At 42.6% G+C, this 27,029-nt stretch overlaps 2 protein-coding genes across 2 annotated transcripts in view; both read left to right on the top strand.

Annotated features, from left to right (window-relative positions):
* bsnb (bassoon (presynaptic cytomatrix protein) b) overlaps positions 1–27,029 on the top strand; it is a 766,513-nt gene that overhangs the window by 317,398 nt on the left and 422,086 nt on the right. The window lies entirely within an intron of this gene.
* Positions 22,205–22,534, top strand: LOC140388283 (large ribosomal subunit protein P1-like). The gene has a single exon (XM_072472165.1). It carries the CDS (start codon positions 22,205–22,207, stop codon positions 22,532–22,534), a length of 330 nt encoding a protein of 109 aa, XP_072328266.1.

Genomic DNA, 27,029 nt, shown 5'->3' with positions numbered 1-27,029 from the left:
CCCGCGGATCGGTGGTCCCTGATCGCGGGCCAGGCCACCGTAGGGCCCCCCCCCCCGGTGCCAGATCACCCCAAGGACCCCAGAGCCCGCCCGCGCCGCCGTGTCCCGCCATCCCAAAGGTGGTTCAATCCACGCCGGCTGGCATGGGTTGACAGCGGCGGGACTTCGGCCCATCCGGGCCGGAGAATCGCTGGGGGGTGGGCCCGCCAACCAGCGCGATTCCCGCCCCTGCCGAATATCCGGTGCCGGAGTATTCGGCAACCGGCAGGGGCGGGATTCACGACAGCCCCTGGCGATTCTCCGACCCGGTGGGGGGTCGTAGAATCGCGCCCCTAGTTCCTAACCCTTCATTCTTTAATCAAAGGAACCAACTCCAAATTCTAGCTTTTCTGTGATTCTTTCTTAATTAGCTGTTTGAAGCAACATATTGTACCACTTAAAATTAAAAGGACAATCATCTGGGCTATGATAAAATTTATTGATATTAATTTAGCTCGAGGGTGCTAACCTGTGTTGTAAACTATTTCTCTCCATATACCATGGTTGCATCTCACCAAGGGTGAATATCATCTTTTTAATGTTAGTGTTTAATTATTTCAATTGCACGTCTGCTTTTTTTTTATCTTAGTGGTTTATAAATTATGAAAATGAAATCCAAGTAGATGATTTCTTCTACAATTTTGAGGTCCTACATTACAGTGGCAACTCGTCAAAAGAAATCTATTGACTAAAAAGTGGGTTGGGGTATCTGGTGTCCATGAAAGGTGCTTTGTGAATGAAAGGATTTTTTTCCTCTTTTTAGTTGAGGATTTGAATTTGCAAAGGGGCTGAGCGTTGAGGGATGCGTTGGGGCTTAAAACGTCAAAAAGTGCCAGTGTTGAGAGTGCCAGTGTCCACATTTAATTGAAATGCATTTCGAAATGTGCAGGAAACTCCCAAGAGGTAGACGGGTCTGCGATTTAATTATGTAAAAGACCAATTGACTAAGGGTGCAACCCTAGTTTCTGGTTTTAACTACCAGTGCACTGATTTCCCAGGCTGTCAGAAATTTGCCAAGTCCACCAAGCTGAAAGCGGGGATGTGAGGGACTGTGTAATCAACACACTGGAAAAGCTGTAAGTACCAAAAGATGACAGCTACTTCTTGGCCTAAGTGAAAGACTTTTTCTCATAGAACGTGTTGTGCGAAAATACATTCACCGCTTTAGAGATGATTTCCAAGACTTTGGAAGCCATTTCTGCTGCCTTGAAGTTTTATGTGTTGATCTGCACTTGCCAGCAGGAAAACCCCTCAGTGCCATGGGAGCAGTTTATGCAGCTCCATCTTGTACCTCCGATGAGGAACAAAAGGAGCAGCATCAAGAATAGGAGTGGCAACAGAAGCAGCCGATTTCTCAGTCACCTGCCACTCCATAGGACAGAAGGGATGGCAACTGTTCCAGTTCTCAGGAGAAGATATCCCCAATATGATAGACAAACACCTTTCTGGAAATGACTCAGCAGATCAGTGCCTTGTGGAACAATACTGCCTTCCAAATGGACCAGTTAGGCAGACATTGCCAGTGGTGGTCAAGGTGGCCACAGCCCTGAATTCTTTCACCTCTGGTTCCTTCTAGGCGTTGGCTCTACAGAAACTCACCATCTGTCACCCAGGTTTGCCAGGGCCACCAATTACATTGTTACAAATTAGGATGGTCAGAATGAGAGGATTTTGGATCTTCCACAATGGCATGGATTCTTGCAAGCAAAGGGAGTCATAAACTGTACATGTGTGGAAATCAAGGTGTCCTCTGATCAACCAGCACATTGGTAAATCAAAAGGGATTCCACTCCACCAGTATTCAACTGGTATGTGACCACATGCCTGTCTGAACAAGATATCCAAGAAGCTGCCCCATTGTGGACAGTGATCGCAGGTCTGGTAAGATTGATTGTATCCATTTGCACCATGTAACTGGGGAAATTCCCTGGAGTTATTGGTGAAACTGGTCATGGATCTGACCTGGCTTCCTTCTATTTCCATGAGGAAATATCCACTCAAATGAAAACAATTTGCATCAAAACAATGGCCACACTTCAAAAGTATTTCACTGGCTGTACTTCCAGACGTCAGCGGTGCATGAAAGCACTATATAAATGCAAGCCTTTTTTCTTTGTTTCTTTCTGTGGTGCATTAATAGCAAATATCTATGGTAGGAATTAGTGGCTTTGCAATAAAAGCTGGATAACGTCAGACTTGTGCGGCTTGCATCATGCAGCTTTCATGTAAATCTAAAAGAACTGGTCAGTTGAAAAAGGACCAATCTCCATTTCCATCTATAAAAAATAGTCTTTGTACCATTAAGACATGCATAGAGGTACTAATACAATAAATTCTGGGATACTTTTAATCACATTCTTCTCAGGGATCCAGCCTTTTTGTTCAATCATCTCATTTTAAAATGAGTAGGCTGCGGCTGGCCTTTTATCTACAAATATTTTTGATTTAACTGCAATTGTTGTTAAAGCACTTAACATTTATATAGGAAGTGTCAAAAATATTAATGACTCTTGAATAGATGCCTCTGGGTTGTTGTCTTAGAGATAGCAGTTGGTCTACTTTTAACTGACCACAGTAAATCAAAGGATTCTGTCAAGTTGCTGACGGCTATCATCTAGTCCAACAAGGATGATTAAACAACGCTCTTTCATCATTTAAGCCACCTCCACGCATGTCCATCCCACTCAACATTCAGTTTTTCTTCTATTTTTAATAAAATTTAGAGTACCTAATTCTTTTTTTTCAATTAAGGGGCAATTTAGTGTGTCCAATCCACCTACGCTGCACATCTTTGGAATGTGGGGGTGAGACCCACACAAACATAGGGAGAATGTGCAAACTCCACATGGACAGTGACTCAGGATTGAACCTGGGTCCTCGGCCCGTGAGGTAATACAATAGCATATCCTTATAAAAATCCAGTCAATGACATCACCTTTTTGATCATTCTTAATATGCCTTACCAAATGACTAAAACCTCTGGTTATAACTGAAGATAAAGTTAGCCTTCACAGCTGAAAAAATATTTGTAGATTTTTTTCGTAAAAGGAAAATAGAGGGTGGAGACAACATTTGAAACGTTCACAGCAGCTTTGAAAAGAGAGCTGAAAAGTGTACTCTTTTCAATGTAAAGAGTACGTTGAAAACGAAAGAACTTCTGTAGAACAGTAGAATTGGCTCTTCTCCTTTATTCCATCATAAACTAATTTATCTTTTAAAAAATTAAACCAATTTTCAATTTATGATACTAGTAACTTAACCCTACTCTTTACTGGCACTGAGTCTCGATCGCAGAGACTGGATCCACCAGGCCCGTTCCTCCTGCACAATTCTTAACAAACTTCTCCTTCAGTATATGGGAGTGATGTGACATAGACTTAAGGGGAAGTGGCATTTGCCATGTTTTGTTTTATAAATTTAGAGTACCCAATTATTTTTTTTCTAATTAAGGGGCAATTTAGCATGGCCAATCACCTAACCTGCACATCTTTAGGTTGTGGGGGTGAAACCCTCAAGGACATGGAGAGAATGTGCAAACTCTACACGGACAATGACCCAGGGCCGGGATTCGAGTCTGGTCCTCAGCGCCACAGTCCCAGTGCTAACCACTGCGCCACATGCCGCCCTGGCATTTGCCATGTTGCCCCGTTTTCATAATGACAGTTGATTTGGTGACCATATTCAATTCATTTATCTTAACATTTGCTTTTTCTAATTTACATTTACGTTTTTCTGACTCTGCCTTTGAGTTTTGCTTGCTACTTGTATTTGTACATATGGCACTGATAGGTACAGCATGTTTATATATTGTATATTTTCATTGCCATTATTGCTACTTTCCTGTGCTTTCTCCTTTCTGTACCAGAATCCTGGTACTTGATTAATGCCTGAAAAAGAATGCAGACACAGCGGGTGTTGATGGTATCTTGAGAGTTTCTGTTTCACTGACACTGCAGCAGTTTTGCATGCAAAGCTTCACATACAGTGAGGACCCTCTAGTGGATGACCACAACAAACTCGACATCATTTTATTCGCAACCTGAACTGCCTCCAGTTGGCCCAGAATCTTCTCGTTTCCTGAAAACATTTTTTTTACTATTGCAGCACAAGTTGCTAACTTTTCATTTATATTTGTTGTTTTATCTTTCCATTAGAGTTTTTTTGACTGGCTTTCTTCCTATTTGCCCACAACTAACAACACCATCTCACATGGCTCAGCATTTATCACTTGTAAAATCATCAGTCAGTGCATTAAACAAAACCCAGCAAAATGGTGAGTTTGTTAAAGGATATAAACTATCAACATATTAAACAAATTACCAAAATCATGAGTGCTTGAGAGCATTTAAACTCTCAGCAAGTTAAATCGCCCATTAGTCAGATTCCCGGACTATTGCACAGAACTCAAAACTCTTAATCTTAATTTTGCTTGTTAGCAGGTAAAACAGCCTGTACATTTACTTGTGCAAAACTGTTTAGTGTCAAATGTCAGAGATCTGTGTAAGTTTTGCTCCTCTGTGCAAAGAGATTGAGAGCGCATTTTGGTCCAAAGCGTAAAGATTTTATAATATCAGCAGTCGAGATGGCAAGAGGATAATTATAACATAGTAAAAAATACATTGTGGTGCAATTGGGCAAAACTATGACTAAGCAATGGCAAGGTACTGGATCCCAAAGTGCCTTGTGACATCACTTGGGTGTCGAGTCACTCTCCCAAGCAGTTACATAACGATTTACATCTGGATAGGAAATTTCATCACAGATTTTCTCTGCCTTAGGTGACACTTGCATGCCATAAAATGGAAGAAATAGACAAATAACAACCGTGCTATTAACCTATAATGATGGAATAAAAATGGAGAATGTGTCTCATTATTTGGACACATCAAGGACACTATTATAACACGATTTGAGCAATCTTTAGCTAAAAGTTGACACCACTCAGGAGAAAGGCTATAAACTGCTTATTTTTGTTATTTCCCCCAAAACCTTGCCAGATTGAACTGCATCAGCCATCTATCTGATCCACTAACCTTTCTGTGTCTTGTTTCAAAATGCTCCATTCTCCTGTTTGCTGTGCCCCTAATTTGTGACCAATAACATATTTTGATGATATTCCTTTTGAGGCTATCCATGTTATTTACATAAATGGAAAAAAAACAAGTTCCCAGAACAGTACAGTGGACTCGCATTCCATCATTCTGAAAAATATCCATTTCAACTGTGTTTCTGTTTTCCAGCCAATTCTCCATCCGTGCAGCTACATTTCCTTTTTGACACCATATGCCTCATTCATAATAACAAGTCATTTGTGTTGCACCATATCAAATGTCTTCTGGCAATCTAGCATCCAATACATTTCCTTTATCCATATGCTCCAGTTTCCTCACAAAATTCAGTTAAATTAATCAAGCATGACCTGCCCTTTAAAGACCCATTCTGGCAGTCCTTAATTATGCCTTTTTCAGAGCTAATTTGTTCCTACATTGTAGACCAATGCTTCCCAAGCAATTTTCCAATGTGGCCCCATTTTAACACTTGAAAATTAATGTGCCTCAAGGTGGCAACCAAAACAAAACAGCAATACGGGATCATAGTAATGTTCCATATATAATTATTAAAATCTGTGTATTGTAGATCAACACATAATATGATCTACTTAGTGCTTTATAAAAATGTTGTTATTTCATACACACATTTAGGTTTCAGCCAAGCCTTCCATATTTCCCTGTGACAGAGGATTCAGTGAAGCCACTCTACCCCCCCCCCTCCACCCCCACCACGCAGACACACATATAATACGCACACAAACACATGCACGGTAGCACAGTGGTTAGCACTGTTGTCTCACAGCACTGTGGTCCCAGGTTAAATTCCCGGCTTGGTTCACTGTCTGTGAGGAGTCTGCATGTTTTCCCTGTGTCTGCGTGGGTTCCTCCGGTTTACTAGCACAAGTCCCAAAAGACATGGTGTTAGGTGAATTGGACATTCTGAATTCTCCCTCTGTGTACCCGAACAGGCGCCGGAATGTGGCGACTCGGGGCTTTTCACAGTAACTTCATTGCAATGTTAATGTAAGCCTACTTGTGACAATAAAGATTATTATTGTCATTGTTAAAAGCCCCTCTCCCCATGCATGCGGATGCACAGACATGCCTCTCTCACCCACGCACACATGCCCCTCTCCCCCACACATACATACATGCCCCCCTCCCCCAGACATACACACTGAAGGTAGAAGAGGAACAAAAGAGAAAATTCTGGAAAATCTCAGCAGGTCTGGCAGCATCTGTAAGGAGAGAAAAGAGCTAATGTTTCGAGTCCGATGACACTTTTCAGAGCCTCTTTGACTCTTTTGAGTCCAATGACCCTGTACAAAGAGTCATCGGACTCGAAATGTTAGCTCTTTTCTCTCCCTACAGATGCTGCCAGACCTGTTGAGATTTTCCAGCATTTTCTCTCTCTATTCAGATTCCAGCATCTGCAGTAATTTGCTTTTATGAAGGTAGACGAGGAGTTGGTTACAAAAACCCACACTAATTAGCCCCTCTTTCTCTGCCTCCCCTCAACCCCTACTTGATGTAGCCTATAATCAACCCATCTTTCCCGATCAACCCCTCTCAACGCATGCTACCACAACTGCCTTTCCCCATCCCACCCCTCTCTCAACACACACTGTTAGCAACCCCTCTCTCTCTCTCTCACTCTCTCCCCCCCTCCCTCCCCCCCCCCCCCCCCACACACACACACACACACACACGTGCAGATCAGCCAGCTGTTGGCAGCTTTGGTATCCCGAGTCCCAGCTCGAGCTCCTAATAGCTACTCAACTATATTAGAACTGACTCCTTTTCAGGCTCCAGTTAATTGTTTTAGATTAATCCACCTTCCCACCTCTTCATGCAGACCAGATTCCAATATGGGCTAAAGAACAGGAACTGCTGAGTTAATGAGTCCCCGCCAAATGATTTTTTTAAATAGTCTTGAGAAGGAGTAGTAAAATCCTGGCAACTGGGTGGCCAGTGCCAATGTCTTATCCAGATTCAAAGGGAAAAGGATGAGGTGCGGGGGGGAGAAAATCAATGATTCACACATCAAACTTTTTTCTCATCATCATAAAAACAGGAATGCTGGAACAGCTCAGAAGATCTGGGAGCATCTGTGGAGAGAGAAACAGAGTTCACGTTTTGAGTCCAATATGAGTGGTGTCCAATTAAGAAGAGTCATATTGTTACCACTGTTTCTCTCTCCACAGATGCTGCCAGACCTCCTGAGTTTTTCTAGCTCTTTGTTTTAATTTCAGACTTCCAGCATCCAGGGTATTTTGTTTTTCTTTTTGTTACTGGGTGAAAATTTCCTCCCAACAGGGAGAATGAGACTGAGATGAGCAGGGCAAAGGCAGGGCTGGATATCGCCTGGGGTCAGTGTGGGGAAAAGTCCCTGAGGAGGGGAAATTTGCGACCCTGGTGGGAGTTTGGGCGGGGGGGGGGGTCAACCCACAGTTTGGAAATCTCTGTTGTAGACTCTAAATATTTACCCACAACTGAGGTAATACTAACAGACCTATCATTTGTTGGTTTATCAAGTCCCCCTTTCATGAACTGTGGAGTAATATTTGTCACTATTGAATGCTGTGACACAATTAGTTTCCAAAGAATTTTGAAGAGGTTTGGTGAAGGCTATCTGTATCTCAGTATTCTGAGTTGTATATTATCAGAGTACTACGAAGTTTCTGATTTTGGTCCCATTACTTTTTTTCTAATATAGTTCATTTTGGTGGGGGCATACAGAACAAGAGGACTGATTTTTAAAAATTATTCCATGGGGTGTGGGTGTCTCTGACATTTGGTGCCCATCCCTGATTGCCCTTGAATTCGGTGGCTTGTTGGACCATTTCAGAGGATAGTTAAGAGGCAACCACATGTTGTGGGTGTGAAGTCACATGCAGACCAGACCAGGTAAGGATAGCCGATTTCCTTCCCTAATCGATACTGGGACTAGCTTTCAATTCCAGATTTTATTAATTTAATTATAGTTCCCTCAGCTGCCATGGTGGTGTTTGAACCCACATCCTCAGGACATTAGGCTGGCTCTCTAGATTACTAATCCAGTGCCTTTGCCACTAAACCATCATCTCCCCTCTAAATTCTTAATCTAGACTGGGGAGTGAAATGCGTAACCGCATTTTCTACACACTGAAAATCTGGAACTCCCTTACGAGAAGGCCCTGAGCTTTGGGTCAGTTGAAATTTTCAATGCTGATGTTTTTGTTAGATAAAGGCAAGTAAATTGATGATAGATTCAAAGCCAGAGAGAGACAAAGCACACTTGCCATTGAAGCCAAAGGGAGATGAAGTAAGACCATTGGTTGTAGTTGCAGTGTGTCTACGAGAGTTCTTTGCCTAATACTATTCACAAAATCAGCATTTGTTCAAAATTAGTTTAGAAGCTTGTTCTATTCTGATTTATATTATTGTCTAGATGTGAGTTAAGGAGCAACAACGAAAGATTTTCAGTAGTAGAACAAGCTGCCACCTAGTGAAGTGAATGTGAATGTGGTTGAAACATCCAGCAGGGATACCAGTCAGATAAACAGGAACATGGATGTGGTGTATGTGTAGCTTGGCTCTTTCATCCAGATTGGTTTAATTTGAAGTACAACCATGTACACAGCACATTAGGTTATCTGTGCATGGTGACCTGCTGAGTTTCAGAGAAAATGACCCAGTTGTGTGCAGTCACTGCAGGATGACATTCATTATTCCAGATTATTTTGCCAAGTCGATACACCCCCTGCGCTGCAGACTGATCTAGAACATAGTTGTGTTGCTTCTCCCTACATTTCCATTGATCTTGAAATAATTAGAGCTGGCTCTCTGTTGGATTCAGCAGGTCTATGATTCAGCAGGGCAGCACGGTAGCATTGTGGATAGCACAATTGCTTCACAGCTCCAGGGTCCCAGGTTCGAATCCGGCTTGGGTCACTGTCTGTGCAGAGTCTGCTCATCCTCCCCTTGTGTGCGTGGGTTTCCTCCGGGTGCCCCGGTTTCCTCCCACAGTCCAAAGATGTGCAGGTTAGGTGGATTGGCCATGATAAATTGCCCTTAGTGACCAAAATAGCCCTTAGTGTTGGGTGGGGTTACTGGGTTATGGGGATAGGGTGGAGGTATTGACCTTGGGTAGGGTGCTCTTTCCAAGAGCCGGTGCAGACTCGATGGGCCGAATGGCCTCCTTCTGCACTGTAAATTCTATGATCTATGATGAGGCATTCTATGATGTCGCAACGGCATAATAGTATCACTATGTATGAGTCCAAAAATGTCTCTTCATTAACTTCCGCAGCACCATCGCGGTGCTACTCTTCGGGTGGAGTCATGAGTCAACTGAGATGTTATATGAACATGAGTGAAGAGCTAAGTTAGCGTTTTGAATTAAGCTTTACATTCAGTACTTAAACCTACATTACAAAAGACAGATGTAAAGAACTTTAAATTCTGTTCATATGTTCCAATTCTCCCGTTTTATGAATGATTGAATTCAATTAATATTGATCTTAAGTAAATGAATGCAAATGAATTAATTCTATATTAAACATTGATATTGAGTTCTGAAATTGCACCTGATTGTTCATGCGACCAGTTGAACAGTTGGCCCAGCATATTTGCATTTCACCCCTGAATCCAGTAACCCTGCGAGGTCTGCAATGGAATGGGTTTGGGCAGTCTAGCTCTTTGTGGCTATAGCGCTACAGTAAAATGGTCCTCTTCAGTGTCAACTGACCAGAAAATGCAACATGTAAATATTACACAGATTGCAAGAGTTTTTTTCTGAAGTTGGAGTTCATGCGTGCTGTTGGGAAATATAGGGGGCTTGTCACCTTGAATCAGATCAAGAGGTGTACCCTCCACTTGTATTTAAAAAGCCATATCTATTTAGTGCTATTGTGTCTTACTGTACCTGAGCAAAGAATAATTGATTCTGACATCAGGTGCAAAGAAACCCAGATATTCCATTCTTAAGCACCAAGGTCTTATTTTGAGCATGCATTCACTCTAAAATGTTTAAAGACAAAACAAATTAAATGAAAACGATATGGACTGGACAGGCTTGATTTGTCAGCTCTTGCATTGAGTTAGCTGGTCTCAGCCATGCAACAATTGGATTGAATTAGTCCCAGCATCATCAGGCCAAGAAGGAGAAAAGGGATCTGTGGTGATCTTTGTGAGGGGTTTCCAGGATAGATGTAATGATCACAAAGATACACAAAGCTCTTTTTAAAGAACTAAACTAACTTTATTTTAATACTACTAAATGTGAGTTCCAAATAACAAACATATATATAAGAATTAAACTACACTCATTAACACTATCTATATCTATTAACTACAACAATTATATTTGAACTAACTCTGCAATACACTATGAATCTAATCTCCTCGAGCTCCAACCTAATCTCCCAGAAGTCCAAGAGCCTATGGAATACATAGCACTGTCCCTTCGCACCTCTAGTGGCCAGGCTTAACATAACTCTTTACATGCTGCATATTTGCATAATGTCACAGGATCCAGTGTTGCTCCTCCTCTATTGAAAACAGATAGAAAATTCCAGATGAGGACAGCATTGAAATTGACTGGAATACAAAATCCAAATACTGCGGATGCTGGAAATCGAAACTAAAAGCACAGAATGCTGGGTTCTGATGAAAGGTCACTGACCTGAAATGCTAACACTGTTCCTCCCTCTACAGATGCTGCCAAACCTGCTGAGTATATTTTCAGTTTTTATTTGAAATGAACTGCTTTGTTGGCCCTCGCTATTGTGGATCACACGAGGCCCTAATGCTGTACATTTTCTAGAAATATTTGTACACAGGAGAACTTTTGCTACATTGCCAGCTTGCCTTTTCATCTGAGGAACTTGTAAAACATTAATGTGGCTGTTATTTGGAGAGGCAACCAGCTTATGTCTTAAAGCTGCTATAAATCATAACCTGCTATGTTTAATCCTTTACGCTGAAGTCATTTCCATTACTGTATTAGTAAATGAGGCTTCAAATTTAAACCACTGACAGCATTTTGCCTTTGATCTGACAAGAAACTAAGAAAGCAAAGTTTAAGATACTTCTACCAGCTATTAGAAACATATCTGGGATTGTCCTTGTGTGCTAATCATTTCAGAGAACCTGTCCATGCATCTGCAATCCTTTAATCACATTGCAGTTGGTGAATTCTTTTTGCTGCAATGTTTTTCAACAAGGATTCCATATAACGGAGGAATGCAATTTATTAATAAATAAGTAGAATTTTAGATTGCTGAAACATTATTTTTAGAAATAAAAAGGCAGAAGTTGGTTTTATCGAGGCTGCGGCGGAAATTCCACCCACAATTGAAGGCATTAAAATCAGCAGTCAAGGGAGCCGTATTTTCAATGGTGCAGGAGATTGATTTAGAGTCTGATTGGAACAATTCTGTTTGACTATTTATATTGGAAGGTTCTTATCAATGGTTCTTAACTGGTGAGCCTTGTATTGGGTTGTAATTCCGTAATAATTCCCCTTTCGTCGAGGCCAGGGAAGAACATTTATCCAAAGAACAGTTCTTCCCCCCCACCAGATTTAGTAAATCTAGCATATTTACTTCACTTTGTTCTGGTAACCATTTGCGTTAAAACTCAAGAACATACATAGGAACAGGAATGGGCCATACAGCCCTTCAAACCTGCTCTATCATTCATTGAGCGACATCATTTTCCTCAGCTATCTCTATATTTCTTCATGTATTTAATATGTAGAAGCCAGTCAATCTTAGTCTTGAATATACTCCATGACAGAACCACCAGTCCATGATAGAGCCACTACAGCCCGATGAGGCAGAGAATTCTAAAAATGCACCGCCATCTCAGTCCTAAATGACCTGCCCCTTATGCTGGGATTGTAACCCTGGTTCTAGATCCTCCTACAGGGGAAACATTCTTCCCCTATCTACCCTGTTGAGCCCTTTTATAATGTTGTATGTTTGAATGAGACCACCTCTCCTTCTCTGAACTCGAGAGAATAAAGCTCCAGTCTATTTCATCTTTCTCATAGGACAATCCTTCCACACCAGGAATTATTTTAGTAAACCTTTGTTTCACTCCCTCTATGGCAAGTGTGTCCTTCCTTGGGTAAAGAGACTAAAGTTGCACACAATATTCCAGGTGCAGTCTCATCAAGGCTTTATAGAATTACAGTAAGGCATCTTTACTCAGAAGCAAATCCCCTTGTAACAAAGTCAAACATAACATAAGAACATAAGAACTAGGAGCAGGAGTAGGCCATTTGGCCCTTCGCGCCTGCTCCGTCATTCAATGAGATCATGGCTGATCTTTTGTGGACTCAGTTCCACTTTCCCGCCCGAACACCATAACCCTTTATTCCTTTATTCTTCAAAAAACTATCTATCTTTATCTTGAAAACATTTAAGGAAGGAGCCTCAACTGCCTCACTGGGCAGGGAATTCCACAGATTCACAACCCTTTGGGTGAAGAAGTTCCCCTAAGCTCAGTCCTAAATCTACATCTCCTTATTTTGAGGCTCTGCCTCCGAGTTCTACTTTCACCCATCAGTGGAAACAACCTTCCCGCATCTATCCCATTTGTTCCCTTCATAATTTTATATGTTTCTATAAGATCCCCCCACAGTCCCAGTCTACTCAACCTTTCCTCGTAATCCACCCCCTCAACTCTGGGATTAACCTAATGAATCTCCCCTGCACACCCTCCAACGCCAGTACGTCCTTTCTCGGGTAAGGAGACCAAAACTGAACACCATACTCCAGGAGTGGCCTCACTAACACCTTATACAGTTGCAGCATAACCTCCCTAGTCTTAAATTCCATCCCTCTAGCAATGAAGGACAAAACTCCATTCACCTTCTTAATCACCTGTTGCACCAGTAAACCAACTTTTTACGATTCATGAACTAGGACACCCAGGTCCCTCTGCACAGCAGCATGTTTTAATATTTTATCATTTAAATAATAATCCCTTCTGCTGTTATTCCTCCCAAAATAGATAACCTCACATTTGTCAACATTCTAGCCAGACTCTAGCCCATTCACTTAAACTATCCAAATCCCTCTGCAGACTTCCAGTATCCTCCGCACTTTTTGCTTTACCACTCATCTTAGTGTCATCTGCAAACTTGGACACATTGCACTTGGTCCCCAACACCAAATCATCTATGTAAATTGTGAACGATTGTGGACCCAACACCGATCCTTGAAGGACGCCACTAGCTACTGATTGCCAACCAGAGAAACGCCCATTAATCCCCACTCTATGCTTTCTATCGATTAACCAATCCTCTATCCATGCTACTACTTTACCCTTAACGCCATGCATCTTTATCTTATGCAGCAACCTTTTGTGTGGCACCTTGTCAAAAGCTTTCCGTAAATCCAATTATAACACATCCATTGGCTCCCCGTTGTCTACCGCACTGGTAACGTCCTCAAAAGATTCCACTAAATTAGTTAAGCATGATCTGCCCTTAATGAACCCATGCCGCGTCTGTCCAATGGGACAATTTCCATCCAGATGTCTCGCTATTTCTTCCTTGATGAGAGATTCCAGCATTGCCCTACTACCAAAGCTAAGCTAACTGGCCTATAATTACCCGCTTTCTGCCGACCTCCTTTTTTAAACAGTGGTGTCACATTTGCTAATTTCCAATCCGCCGGGACCACCCCAGAGTCTAGTGAATTTTGGTAAATTATCACAAGTGCATTTGAAATGTCCCGAGCCATCTATTTTAGTACCCTGGGATGGATTTCTACATCCATCAGGGCCAGGAGACTTGTCCACCTTTAGCCCCATTAGCTTGCACATCACTACCTCCTTAGTGATAACAATCGTCTCAAGGTCCTCACCTGTCAAAGCCTCATTTCCATCCATCACTGGCATGTTATTTGTGTCTCCCACTGTGAAGACTGTCCCACAAAACCTGTTCAGTTCCTCAGCCATTTCCTCATCTCTCATTATTAAATCTCCCTTCTCATCCTCTCCAATATTTACCTTAGCCACTCTTTTTTGTTTTATATATTTGTAGAAAATTTTACTATCTGTTTTTATATTCTGAGCAAGTTTACGCTCATAATCTATCTTACTCTTCTTTATAGTTTTTTAGTAGCTTTCTGTTGCCCCCTAAAGATTTCACAGTCGTCTAGTCTCCCTCTAATCTTTGCCACTTTGTATGCTTTTTCTTTCAATTTTATACTCTCACTTATTTCCTTAGATATCCATGGTCGATTTTCCCTCTTTCTACCATCCTTCTTTTTTGTTGGTATAAACATTTGCTGAGCACTGTGAAAAATCACTTGGAAGGTTCTCCACTGTTCCTCAACTGTTTCACCATAAAGTATTTGCTCCCAGTCTACCTTAGCCATCTCTTCTCTCATCCCATTGTAATCCCCTTTGTTTAAGCAGAAAACACAAGTGTTTGATTTTACCTTCTCACCCTCCACCTGTATTTTAAATTCCACCATATTGTGATCACTCCTTCTGAGAGGATCCCTAACTTTGAGATCATTAATCAATCCTGTCTCATTACACAGGACCAGATCTAGGGTCGCTTGTTCCCTCGTAGGTTCCATTACATACTGGTTCTCGGAAATTAGCGCGGATACATTCTATAAACTCTTCCTCAAGGCTGCCTTGACCGACCTGGTTAAACCAATCAACCAATAGATTAAAATCCCCCATGATAACTGCTGTACCATTTCTACATGCGTAAGTTATTTCTTTGTTTATTGCCCTCCCCACCATAATGTTCCTATTTGGTGGCCTATAGACTACACCTATCAGTGACCTTTTCATCGTACTATTCCTGATTTCTACCCAAATGGATTCAACCTTACCCTCTATAGCACCAATGTCATCTTTCAATACTGTCCTCAAATAACAGAGCTACACCTCCTCCCTTACCATCCACTCTGTCCTTCCGAATAGTTTGATACCCGTGGATATTTAACTCCCAGTCGCGACCATCCTTTAACCATGTTTCAGTAAAGGCCACTAAATCGTAGTCATTCACAATGATTTGCGCCATCAACTCATTTACCTTATTCTGAATACTACGAACATTCAGGTAAAGTAGCCTTATGTTGGCTTTTATACCTCCATTTTGAATCTCAACACTTCTATCAATAACCTCTCCTAAGTTATTTTTCCTTTTAACTTTTCTCCTAATTTTCCTTATCGTTGAACCCATACCTTCATCTAATAACCTGCTGCTTCATTTTCCATTTATGTATTTGCTTTATATTTTATTCCTTTTAGTATTACTGTGTCTCTCACTGATCTCTCCTCAGTCACTGTACTGTCGCCCTTTTTGATTTTTGACTGTGGCTTCTCTGCCTTACACTTTCCCCCTTACTGCCTTTTGTTTCTGTCCTCGTTTTACTTCCCTCCGATTTCCTGCATCGGTTCCCATTCCCAACATAGCATTTGCCTTCTTTATTGCTTGGTATACCTACATGTTAGCTTTCAGTGACTCTTCAACAAGGAAACCCAAGTCTCTTTGAAGTTCAACACGTCCCAGCCTCTCACCAGTTCGGAAACACTCTGTGTTTCTGTTTTTCCGACCAAAGTGGATAACCTCACATTTCTCCTCATTGCATTCCATCTGCAAATTCTTGTGGACTTGCTTAGCCTCTCCAAATCCCCTTGAAGCATCCTCAATAATCTTTATTATTGTCACAAGTAGGCTTACATAAACACTGCAATGAAGTTACTGTGGAAATCTCCTCGTCGCCACACTCCGGCACCTGTTCGGATACACTGAGGGAGAATTCAGAATGTAAAATTCACCTAACAGCATGTCTTTCGGGACTTGTGATACAGGGAGAACGTGCAGACCCAGCAGCCTCCTGACAACTCTAACTTCCACCTATGTTTGTGACATCTGCAAATTTGTAAATATTACATTTAACGCCACATCCAAATCATCAATATGGATTATGAATGGTAGTTTTGAACTTCTAGAGTCAAGGCTACCATGTTTGTTCAGAAGTAATCCATCATGTTTCATTAATGTTTTTCTAAAATATTGATCACATCATTGTGGCTTTCATTTTTGTATGAACGTCCATACTTCAATATGACAACTGAGGTGCTGAAATATTTGCTTTGAAATCTTCAAAACCACAAGTAAAGGGAGAATGTGAAGTCAGATATATTTGAAATAAATTCCATTTATTATCCACTGTAAAGGTATTCAACCTATTGTAATCATTTCACTCCATGAAATGACTGTACATGTACACTTATTCTAAGATCTATGAAAATAAGGTAAAGAGGTGTACTCTGTTCTCTACACTTCTTTTGTAGCTGCCATATGAAGACGATCATGTTCATAATAGTTCTGCTGGCATGAAAATGGCAGAATGCTTCTGGGTGCACTCTAGGCCTGCAAGTAGATGGAACTTTTAATATGATCCTAACAAAGGCCTTCCACATGATTGTTGCAGTCTCCTCTACACCTTTGTTTTTGTATGGTGTGATGATTTTTGCATCTCACATCTTCTGTGGAATGGAACCTACTTTCCAACAGAGAAGATTATAAAGGTGTGGGAATAGATAGAACTTACCATACTTAGAATCATAGGGAGGCGGTGGCGTAGTGGTATTTCACTGGACGAGTAAACCAGAGACCCAGAGTAATGTTCTGGGGACCCAGGTTCAAATCTCGCCACTGCAGACGGTGAAATTTAATTCAATAAAAGAAATCTGGAATCAAGGGAGAATTAAGAATGTCCAAATTACCTAACAGCATGTCTTTCGGGACTTGTGGGAGGAAACCGGAGCACCCGGAGGAAACCCACGCAGACAAGGGGAGAAGAACGTGCAGACTCTGCACAGACAGTGACCCAAGCCAGGAATCTAACCCGAGACCCTGGCGCTGTGAAGCAACTGTGCTACCATTCTGTTCACAAGTTTAAAAAGAGCAAGAGAGGAGCTGGAAGTTTAAAATGAGCGGGAGAGCAGCCAGGAGTTTAAAACGAGCAAGCGAGGAGCTGGGAGCTCACAAAGAGCACAAGAGGAGCCAGGAGTTCACAAAGAGCACAAGGGGCGCTTGGGAGTTCACTAAAGAACATGAGAGGAGCCATCAATGGCAGTGTTCCAAGGTGGCATCTCAGTTCAAAAAGTGCTGTGGGACCAACTGGGGCAGCTGATTGGTGAGTAAGCCCTGGTGGGTATTTTTCAAACTATATTAAATTGTAAGTCATTGTTTTACAAGGGCTTAGTTGTTTTTTTTAAAATATATAAAAGTCTTCTAAAGTTTTTAATTTAAAGAGTTTAGTTAGCAGGAGAAGTGGTATGCTCCTCCTGCTCTATGTGGGTAGTGGGACACATTTCCAGTCTCCAGCACCAGCATGTGTGCAGGAAGTGTGTCCAGCTGCAGCTCCTGGAAGCTCGGGTTTCAGAGCTGGAACGGCGGTTGGGGACACTGGAGCATCCACGGATCTGAGAGCATCATGGATAGCATGCTTACAGAGGTGGTCACACCGCAGCTGAATTGACATGAAGAAGGAAGGAAATGTGTGACCACCAGGCAGTCCAAGAGAAACAGGCAGATAGTTCAGGAGTCCCCTGAGGTCCTGCTCACAAATCGGTATTCCATTTTGGACGCTGGTTCCTCCAGAGACTGTGGACAGAACCCAAACTTCTGGCAGCACAAGAAGTCTGTCTGTACAGGAGGGGAGGAAGAGCAATAGTGATGGGGGATTGTCCCGGCGAAGGATTCTGCTGGAATGGTGGTTGACAATGCCACCAGTGGTGGCGGCCTGGCTGCGGGCCTGTACGTCCTTCTCCGACTGGAGAAGATTCCGTTCGAATTGAAGGGATCAGCGGAGGGCTTTGAGACACGGTGGGGACTGTTGTTGACCATATTTGAGGAATTGTTCATCGGAGGGTGGGGGTGAAAAGGGGGAGAAACTTGCGCAAACTGTGAATTGTGAGATGTGGAGAATGTTCTTCGATTTATTTATGCTTTTGTACTTTTGAATATGTTCGGAGGAAAATACATTTTTTTAAAGTAATAGGGGATTCTGTAGTCAGGGAAACAGATAAGCATTACTGTCACTGTCAACATGACTCCAGGGTGGTGTGTTGCCTCCCTGGTGCCAGGGTCTGGGATGTCGCTGAACGGCTGCAGGGCTTCCTGAAGGGGGAGGGAAATAAGGCTGAGGTCATGGTACATGTTGGTACCAATGACATAGGTAGAAAGAGGGATGAGGTCTTGCATTAAGAAGTCAAGGAGTGAGGCAGCAGACTAAAAAGCGGACCCTCTCAGGTTGTAATCTCTGGATTACTCCCAGTGCCATGTGCTCGCGGATACTGAAATTGTCGAATAGCACAGATGTTTGGGATTGGGAAGAGCAGATGTTCGTAAAATAAGGCAGGATCTGGTAAAGTTGGACTGGGAAGAGTTACTTGTGGGGAAGTGGGGCAGGTACAGGCCTGACATGTTCCTTCTAGGGTGAGAGGAAGGAGTAATAAGCCCAAAAAACTATGGATGATCAGAGATATTCGGAATACGATGAGAAGGAAAAGAGAGGCTTTTAGCACATACAAGGGGAGCAAATCAGCAGAGACATTAGTGGAGTACAGAAAATGCAGAAAGCAATTAGGAGAGCAAAGAAGGGATATGAGAAAGCTCTGGCTGGTAAAAGTAGCAGAAACTCCAAGGTATTCTCTAAGTATATCAATGGGAAGAGGATAACCAGGGAAAGAGTAGGACCCATAAGGGACCAAGGGGGCAATATGTGGGTGGAGCCAGAAGGCATTGGTAGGATGTTGACAGAATACTTCACATCTGTCTTCACGCAAGAGAATGAGGATGTAGGTATGTAACTCAGGAAGAGACTATGAGGTTCTTGAGTGACAAGGTATTGGCAGGCTTAAAAGTGGACAAATCTCCAGGTCCGGATGAAGTGTATCCCAGGCTGCTGTGGGAGGCAAGGGAAGAAATTGCAGGGGCTCTGACCCAAATTTTTAATTCCTCTCTGGCCACGGGGGAGGTGCCAGAGGACTGGAGAACAGCTAATGTGGACCCATTATTTAAGAAGGGTTGTAGAGAAAAGCAAGGGAACTACAGACCAGAAAGTCTCACATCAGTGGTAGGGAAACTACTGGAAGAAAAGTCTGAAGGAGAGAATCTATCTCCAGGAAAGGCAATGTTTGATCAGAGATAGTCCGCATAGCTTTGTCTGAGGGAGATCGTGCCTAACAAATGTGATTGAACTTTTTGAGGAGGGGACCTGGTTTGTAAATGAGTGTAGTGCGGTTCATGTAGGTTAAATGAATTTCAGCAAAGTCTTTGACAAGGTCCCACATGAGAGACTTATTCGGAAGGCAAATGCACATGGGATGCAAGGTAATTTGATAAGGTGGATTCAAAATTGGCTTAGTTGTAGGAGTGTGATGACAGACGGCTGCTTTAGTGACTGGAAGCCAGTGACCAGTGGGGTACCAGAGGGATCCGTGCTGGGCCCCCTATTGTTTGTCATTTATATAAATGACATTGATGTCTATGTGGGGGGTAGGATCAGTATGTCTGTGGATGACACAAAGATTGGCCGGGTGGTGAGCAGTGAGGTTGATTATCTTGGGTTACAGGAAGATACAGACGGGATGGTCAAATGGGCAGATAAGTGGCAGATGGAATTTAACCCTGAAAAGTATGATGTGATACACTTTGGAAGGAGAACTTTGGCAAGGAAGTATTCAATGAATGGCATGACACTGGGAAGTTCCAAGGAACAAAGGGGCTTTGGTGTGTTTGTCCATAGATTGTTGAAGGTAGGAGGGCAGTTAGAGTTGTGAAGAAGTCATATGGGACTTTGTCAATCGAGGCTTAGATTAGAAAAGCAGTGAGACCAGAAGTTGTACAGAACTTTCATGAGGCCCCAGCTGGAGTAGGTTGTGCCATTCTGGTCGCCACATTACAAGAAGGATGTGAGTGCATTGGAGGAGGTGCAGAGGCGATTCACCAGGATGTTGCCTGATCGAGGTGTACAAGAATAGAGGGGCATGGACAGGGTGGATAGGGAGCAGCTGTTCCCCTTAGTTGAAGGGTCAGTCACAACGGGATACAAGTTCAAGGTGAGGGGCAGGAGGTTTAGGGGGGAATATGAGGTAAAACAGCTTTATTCAGAGGGTGATGACGGTCTAGAATGCACTTGCTGGGAGGGTGGTAGAGTCAGGTTGCCTCACATCCTTTAAGAAGTACCTGGATGAGCACTTGGCATGGTATAACATTCAAGGCTATGGGCAAGGCTGGCAAATGTGATTCGGTAGATAGGTCAGTTGTTTTCCTGTGTCTTCACTGTATTTTATGTGATATGATACAGTACTCCTTTACTTCCCCTTAGTTTAACAAGTACACACGGACTGATGGGGGTATGCGGCTTCCCTCCCGACAGTTAATCAGACACCGGGTTTAACTAGAAATACGGTGCAACCGACAAGCGGAAAAGTTACATCTTAACCTACAATGATCTCATTAACACAAACAGTCCCTTTTAAGCACACAGGATGGCTGTGGTCAAATATACACTCAGCTCTGAACCCAAGTTGGTGTTTGTTGATTTCTCCTCCGAATCACCCCAGATGATGATCACATGATCCAAACTCCATTCCCCAAAACATGCTTTAAAATCTTCTCTCATAATAATGCTTTCCTTTACCGGTTAGCATTCAGAAATCCGGACCATGTTTCCCAAATGACACTTCTAAACAAAGCTTCCGCTCCACTTTTAACTACAACTCCAATCGCAGGATTTTACACCACTCCCTTTTAGGTTTCCTTTGTCTTAACTACTTTCACACAAACTCTGAGATTCAGCCACCGATTTCTGTTAAACCAGTGATCTTCAAAGTCGGGGGCGCGACCCACAGGTGGGTCGTGGGTGTGTGTCGGGAGGGTTGTTGCTCTTTTTAACTGGATACTGATATGACAGTTATTAATAATGATATTGTTTTTCAGAGTCGCCAGGTATCAAATGATACAACCACAAGGTTTTACCGGATATCGATCAAAGACCAAACAACCAGTTAGTTAGTTCAAGTTCAATGATAGTTTATTTACACGCAAGAATTACTTCGACATGCAACATAAAACACTACAAACTAAATTACACCTAACACTGCAACAACCTGTACTTAACTTCAGGCACCCGGCTTTATGCAGAGGAACAAGGCCTTTGTTCGGATCTTGCATGGCTGGGTCTGGAGAAGTGACTTTGTTTCTGCTGGGCTCATCCGTCTGGTAGTGATCGTTGGTCTTGAACTTGTCTTCTGGTTGTGATGCTACACTTGGTTTTATGCGTAGGTCGGGACCAAGAGAGAACGAGCGCCGGGGCCAAGAGAGAGTGAACACATGGCAGTGTCTCTCTTTATCCTTCTGGGGTTTTGCGCTCTTTTGGGCGGTCCTTAGCTTTGGACCCAATAATTCGGCAGGCTTTGATTACTGCCTACGATTTTGGCCAATAAAGGGGCGGGTGCCTTGATGGCGGGGCGTGTCCTGAGCGGTCATTGACCTTGGCTTTTTAGGCTCCCTGAGCAAAGGGAGTGATGCTGATGAGTCTGATTCTGTATCTGTTACCTAAGTACAGGTCTTTTGTTCTGGGGAAATGGGCTATTAGAATGCAAAGTAGCTGGGGATTTCGATAGAATCTAGTTATCTGAATTGCCAATATACATAAGCTCTGAGCGTCTGAGTCCTGGGTTGACCATATTTCCCATGGTCCTTTGCAGGTGGCCATATTTCCCGGGATTCTTTGTAAGTTGCCATCCCAGATGGCTACAGGGTCGCGGAGTCGTCCGTCGCGGCGCTCCCAATTGCACAGATTCACACGCAACAGCCGCAGCAGCCGGCTTTTAACTATGCCGACTGCGATCGATGAGCGGGCACGCATGCACAGTGCGTCCGCATTTTAAAAATATGGTTGCGGCCTTTTTGAAGGCTGCTCACAGCCGGCATAGTTTAAAGCTGGCTGCTGCTCGCTCTGCCCAGTTTGGAAGTGCTCGGTTCTTTTGAACGAAGCTAAGGCCGAGTTCCCCCCCCCCCCCCCCCCCCCCCCGGCGACTAGCACCATCGGACCCACCCGCAGAGATTCAGCGCCATGGCCTCCACCACCGAACTCGCCTGTATCTACAGCGCACTCATCCTACACGACGACGAGGTCTCCGTCACCGAAGACAAACTCAATGCCCCGATTAAAATAGTTGGTGTGACCATTGAGCCTTTCTGGCCTAGTCTGTTTGCCAAGGCATTGACTAATATTGACGTTAATAGTCTGACCTGCAATGTTGATGCTGGTAGCAGTGCCCCAGCTGCTGCAGCAGTTGTTTCCACCGCTGCCCCTGTTGCTGCTGAAGAGAAAAAGGAAGAGAAGAAAAAGGAAGAATCTGAAGATTCTGACGATGACATGGGCTTTGGTCTCTTTGACTAAACGTGCAACAACATTGTCACAATTTACAAAAAATAAATAAAAATTGAATATAAAAGCCGGTTGCTGCGGCTGAAGACTGCGAATTTGCACAATCGGAGACGCAGAAGATTTTTTTAAAAATTCTATGTAATCTTCCTGCATGAAGGAGGCAGAGAGCAGGTCATGACCCCCGAACGTCGCCATCACGTGCTTTGGGCGCGATTGCGATTCTTCCATTTTGTCAGCAGCAAACAATGTAAGAGAAAATCGTGGGTCCCAAAGGTAGGCCGGCGTGGGGCTCAAAGGTAGGCCGGCGTGGGTTTCAAAGGTTGGCCAGTTGATAAAAATGGGTCCCTGGATAACCTTTCCTCTAGCAAAGCTGAGAGAGATGTTCACTCACTTCTAAACCAACTGCTTCTCGCAGAGATCTGAGAGCACCCTTCCATCTCCAACTGCAATCAGATTTATTAAACTAAAACTTAAAAGCTTCTCTGCCTTACAAAGCCCGTTTTCTAAGCAACCACTGCTTATTTATTTATTCTTAAGCTGTCGTCCTCTTTAAGCACAATAGAAACACAGTTGGAATTTAACCAACCCAACACACACAAACACCTTTGTCCAGCATGAATCTAACTATAGGCTTTACCCTTCCAGGCACAGAAACAGTAAATTAAACACACTTAAAACTATATATTTTTTCTAATATATGTCAATGATAATATAAATCCTTAAAACTACCTTTGTTTTCCTAACACAATAATACTGGTAGCTTCATGTGGCAGAATAATTCTTGAGTGGCTGATTTTTGCTTCTTTAAACTCTTTAAATTTTATAAATGGGCAATAAATGCTTACCTACATCCCATGAACAAATAAAAAAGAACCAGCTTCTCAAACAAGAGCCTGTTGAATCATCAGTAAAAGTGTGCCACATGAAGACATCCCATCTGTCATGAGGCAATGCACCTTTATTTTTTTTAATATGATTTTTCAACTAACTGGTAATTTTGCAACTTGAACTGAGACAGAGGAAACTGTTTAGAAATGCACGTTCCAACGTAAAGGTGAGAAACAAACAAATCACCCTCCAGTGAGTGTGAAGAGAGAGACATTTCCTACAATCCAGACACCCATCGAAACTCGTACCTTAGGAAGAGATTGTTGCATTTCAAATGCAAAAGTACTTGATATTGAATCAATGGCTGCCACAGACACACACATCTAAAATCTTTTGAAAATACACCAAGGGTAAGGCAGCATGGTGGCACAGTAGTTAGCACTGCTGCCTCATGGCGGCGAGGTCCCAGGTTCGATCCCGGCTCTGGGTCACTGTTCGTGTGGAGTTTGCACATTCTCCCCGTGTTTGCGTCAGTTTCGCCCCCACAACCCAAAGATGTGGACTCTGTCTACAATTCCCGCTGCCTCGGAAAGGCAGCCAGCATAATTAAGGACCCCACGCACCCTTCCACTCTTCTTCCGTCAGGGAAAAGATACCAAAGTTTGAGGTCACGTACCAACCGACTCAAGAACAGCTTCTTCCCTACTACCATCAGACTTTTGAATGGACCTACCTCGTATTAAGTTGATCTTTTCTCTACACCTTGCTATAACTGTAACATTATATTTTGCAGTCTCTCCTTCCTTCCCTATGTACGGTATGCATTGTTTGTACAGCATGCAAGAAACAATACATTTCACTGTATACTAATACATGTGACAATAATCAAATCAAATGTGCATGGTAGGTGGATTCGCCACGCTAAATTGCCCCTTAATTGGAAAAAATGAATTGGGTACTCTTAAATTTATTTAAGAAAAGAAAATACACCATGGGTGAAGTATTTCAAGGCAAGTCTACCCAGCCAGTTGAGAGAGATTGCAAGTGATGTCAATGGTGTCAAGTCTTCAGCTGAGGAAACAGGCTGAAAGCTGCTCTCTTCCCCACTCTCTTTTCAAATAAGAAAGTTGCCTGGTTCGAGAAACCAGCTCTACCAACGTACCGATAATTCGTATTAATCGTCTGCATCTGACCACATTCAGAAAACCAGCTACCGCAAATCAACCGAGGAATTTAATACCGACTCCTCAAGGACAATTAAAGGACATTTCACCCTATATTCTTTTACTATTTTTTGTTGTGTTTTTAACTTCCCTTTTTTCTGGTGTGTGCGTGCTTCTGAATGCTCGACATCAGCCTTATTATTTTTCTCAGTGTTAGTGATTCATAAGTTTGCTCTTTTTTCACTCAGTGAAACCTTGTTTGATTGGCTCCTTATTGCTTACAGCTTAAAGTGTTAAATGCATTCGGATTTGAAAAAGGCATACCCTCTTTAAAAAATAAACTTAAACCTTTGTTGCGATCAACCAAGGAGGTTGAATAGACAGGAGCCAGTTCACCTTTTCTCACCTGGTCGTAACACATCTGAAATGGATTTGTTTGACACATGCCAATCTCCTTTTGTAGGTGGAAAGATATAGTATTTATTAATGTAACAAAACAAAATGGTGCCTAGCAACAGCTGTAGGTTCAACAATAAGTGACATTTGTGATGTGGAATGAAGCCACCACTCTTATGATTCGATTTGTGTCACAGCCCCTATTCTGGGTGACTGTGTTTTTAAAAAATAAATTTAGGGTACCCAATTTTTTTCCCAATCGAGGGGCAATTTAGTGTTCATCTATCCTGCACAACCAGGGGCTGGTTTAGCACTGTGGGCTAAATATCTGGCTTGTAAAAAAGACCAATCCACCTACCTTGCACATCTTTGTGTTGTGGGGGCGAAACCCATGCAAACAGGGGGAGAATGTGCAAACTTCATACGAACAGTGACCCAGAGCCGGGATCGAACCTAGGACTTCAGCGCCGTGAGACTGTAGTGCTAACCACTGTGCTGCCCCCGTGACTATGTTATAATGGGATCTGCAGCATGGAAAATATTAAACACAATCTACACACCTGCCTGTGATAAGTCATTCATTTGGCTGGAATTGCAGTATTCACAGTCTCCAGGTCTAATCTACAAATGCTTTGATATTCATCCCTGCAACCCAGCAGTTGCTGTCACAGGCAGTAATCAAATGAAATTTGCATGCAATGCTCTTTGTTTCGCTGAGGTAAACTAGCTCAATTGTTGACCTTATTTAAAAGGATAGAATGGGACTTTGTTCACAGTATGGTGACATAATATAATATGTAGTATTCCATAGTATTCGTGGTACAGAACAGGTCATTTGATCTAACAGGTCTCTGCTGCTTTTTACCTTCCTTATTTCACCCATATTTAGAACTGAAAGAAATAACAGATCACCAACTGCAAGGTTGATGAAGCCTTGTTTTTTCTCATTGCTTTGAACATTACTGGGAAGAATGCCAGGGCTGGAGCCTCATCTGGACACCCCTACAGCCACTGGAGTATTTTATTCATCTGGTGATGATCAGCGATTTAATTAGAAAATTTATCAACTTCAGTTCCAGAGCTTGTAGATGTTTTTGTCGATTTAAGAGAACAAGTGGCAAGAAGCAAAACATTGTGTGCCTGTTTATTGTGATAGTTGGCCATTTAGGGTGCATTCTTTTTTTAAATTACAAGAAAATCAACCCCGGTTTTTCCAATGTATCCGTTTATTCTCTGGAATCATTCTAATGGATCTTTTCTGTATTCTCTCTAATGCCTTCACATCCTTTCTAAAGTCTGGCGCCCAGAACTGGACGCAATACTCCAGTTAAGGCTGACAGTGTTTTCTTCAGGTTTATCATATTTGCTCTCTTTTGTATTCTGCACCACTATTTCTAAAGCCCCGGATCTCGTGTGTTTTATTAACTACTCTCTCAATCTGTCAATGATTTATGCACATATGCACCCAGGTCCAAACTGCTCCTGCTGTCCTTCAGTAATGTATCCTTTATATTGTGTTATCGCTCTTCATTCTTAACAAAATGTAACACTTCACACCTCTCTGCATTAAATTTCATCTGCCACTTGTTCTCCCATTCCACCAACCTGTGTATATCCTTAACTTGAATGCTATCTCAGTTCACAATATTTCCACATTGGCAGCATCTGCAAATTTTAAAGTATGCCCTCTACGCTCAGGTCTAAGTCATTAATAAATGTGACAAAAAAAAGTAGTCACTCTAGTATAAACCTCTGGTAATCTTCTCCAGTCTGAAATAATACTGTGCACCACTACTCGATTTCCTGTCGCTCAGCCAGTTTTGTATCCATGCTGCCACTGTCCCTTTTATTCCATGAACTTCAGATTTGCTGACATGCCTATGCTGTGGCACTTCATCAAATACTTTTCAAAAATCCAGAAATATCTCATCAAACCCCGTACTGTCTCTTGTAGTCGCTAGATTTATCCTTGTACCTTTTTTGGACTAGGGTCTGCTAGTTCTATTGTCCCATGGCATCACCACTGTATCTAAGGAGAATTAGATGATCCTGGCGCGTGACCTTGCAATTTCTACCCTTACTTTCCTTAACATCCTCAAATGCATCCCACCCATTCCTGG

This window comes from Scyliorhinus torazame, chromosome 13, assembly GCF_047496885.1.
Source record: "Scyliorhinus torazame isolate Kashiwa2021f chromosome 13, sScyTor2.1, whole genome shotgun sequence".
Lineage (NCBI taxonomy): Eukaryota > Metazoa > Chordata > Chondrichthyes > Carcharhiniformes > Scyliorhinidae > Scyliorhinus > Scyliorhinus torazame.
The sequence above is the reverse complement of the archived record's forward strand: the minus strand, read 5'-3'. Positions and strand labels throughout refer to the sequence as shown.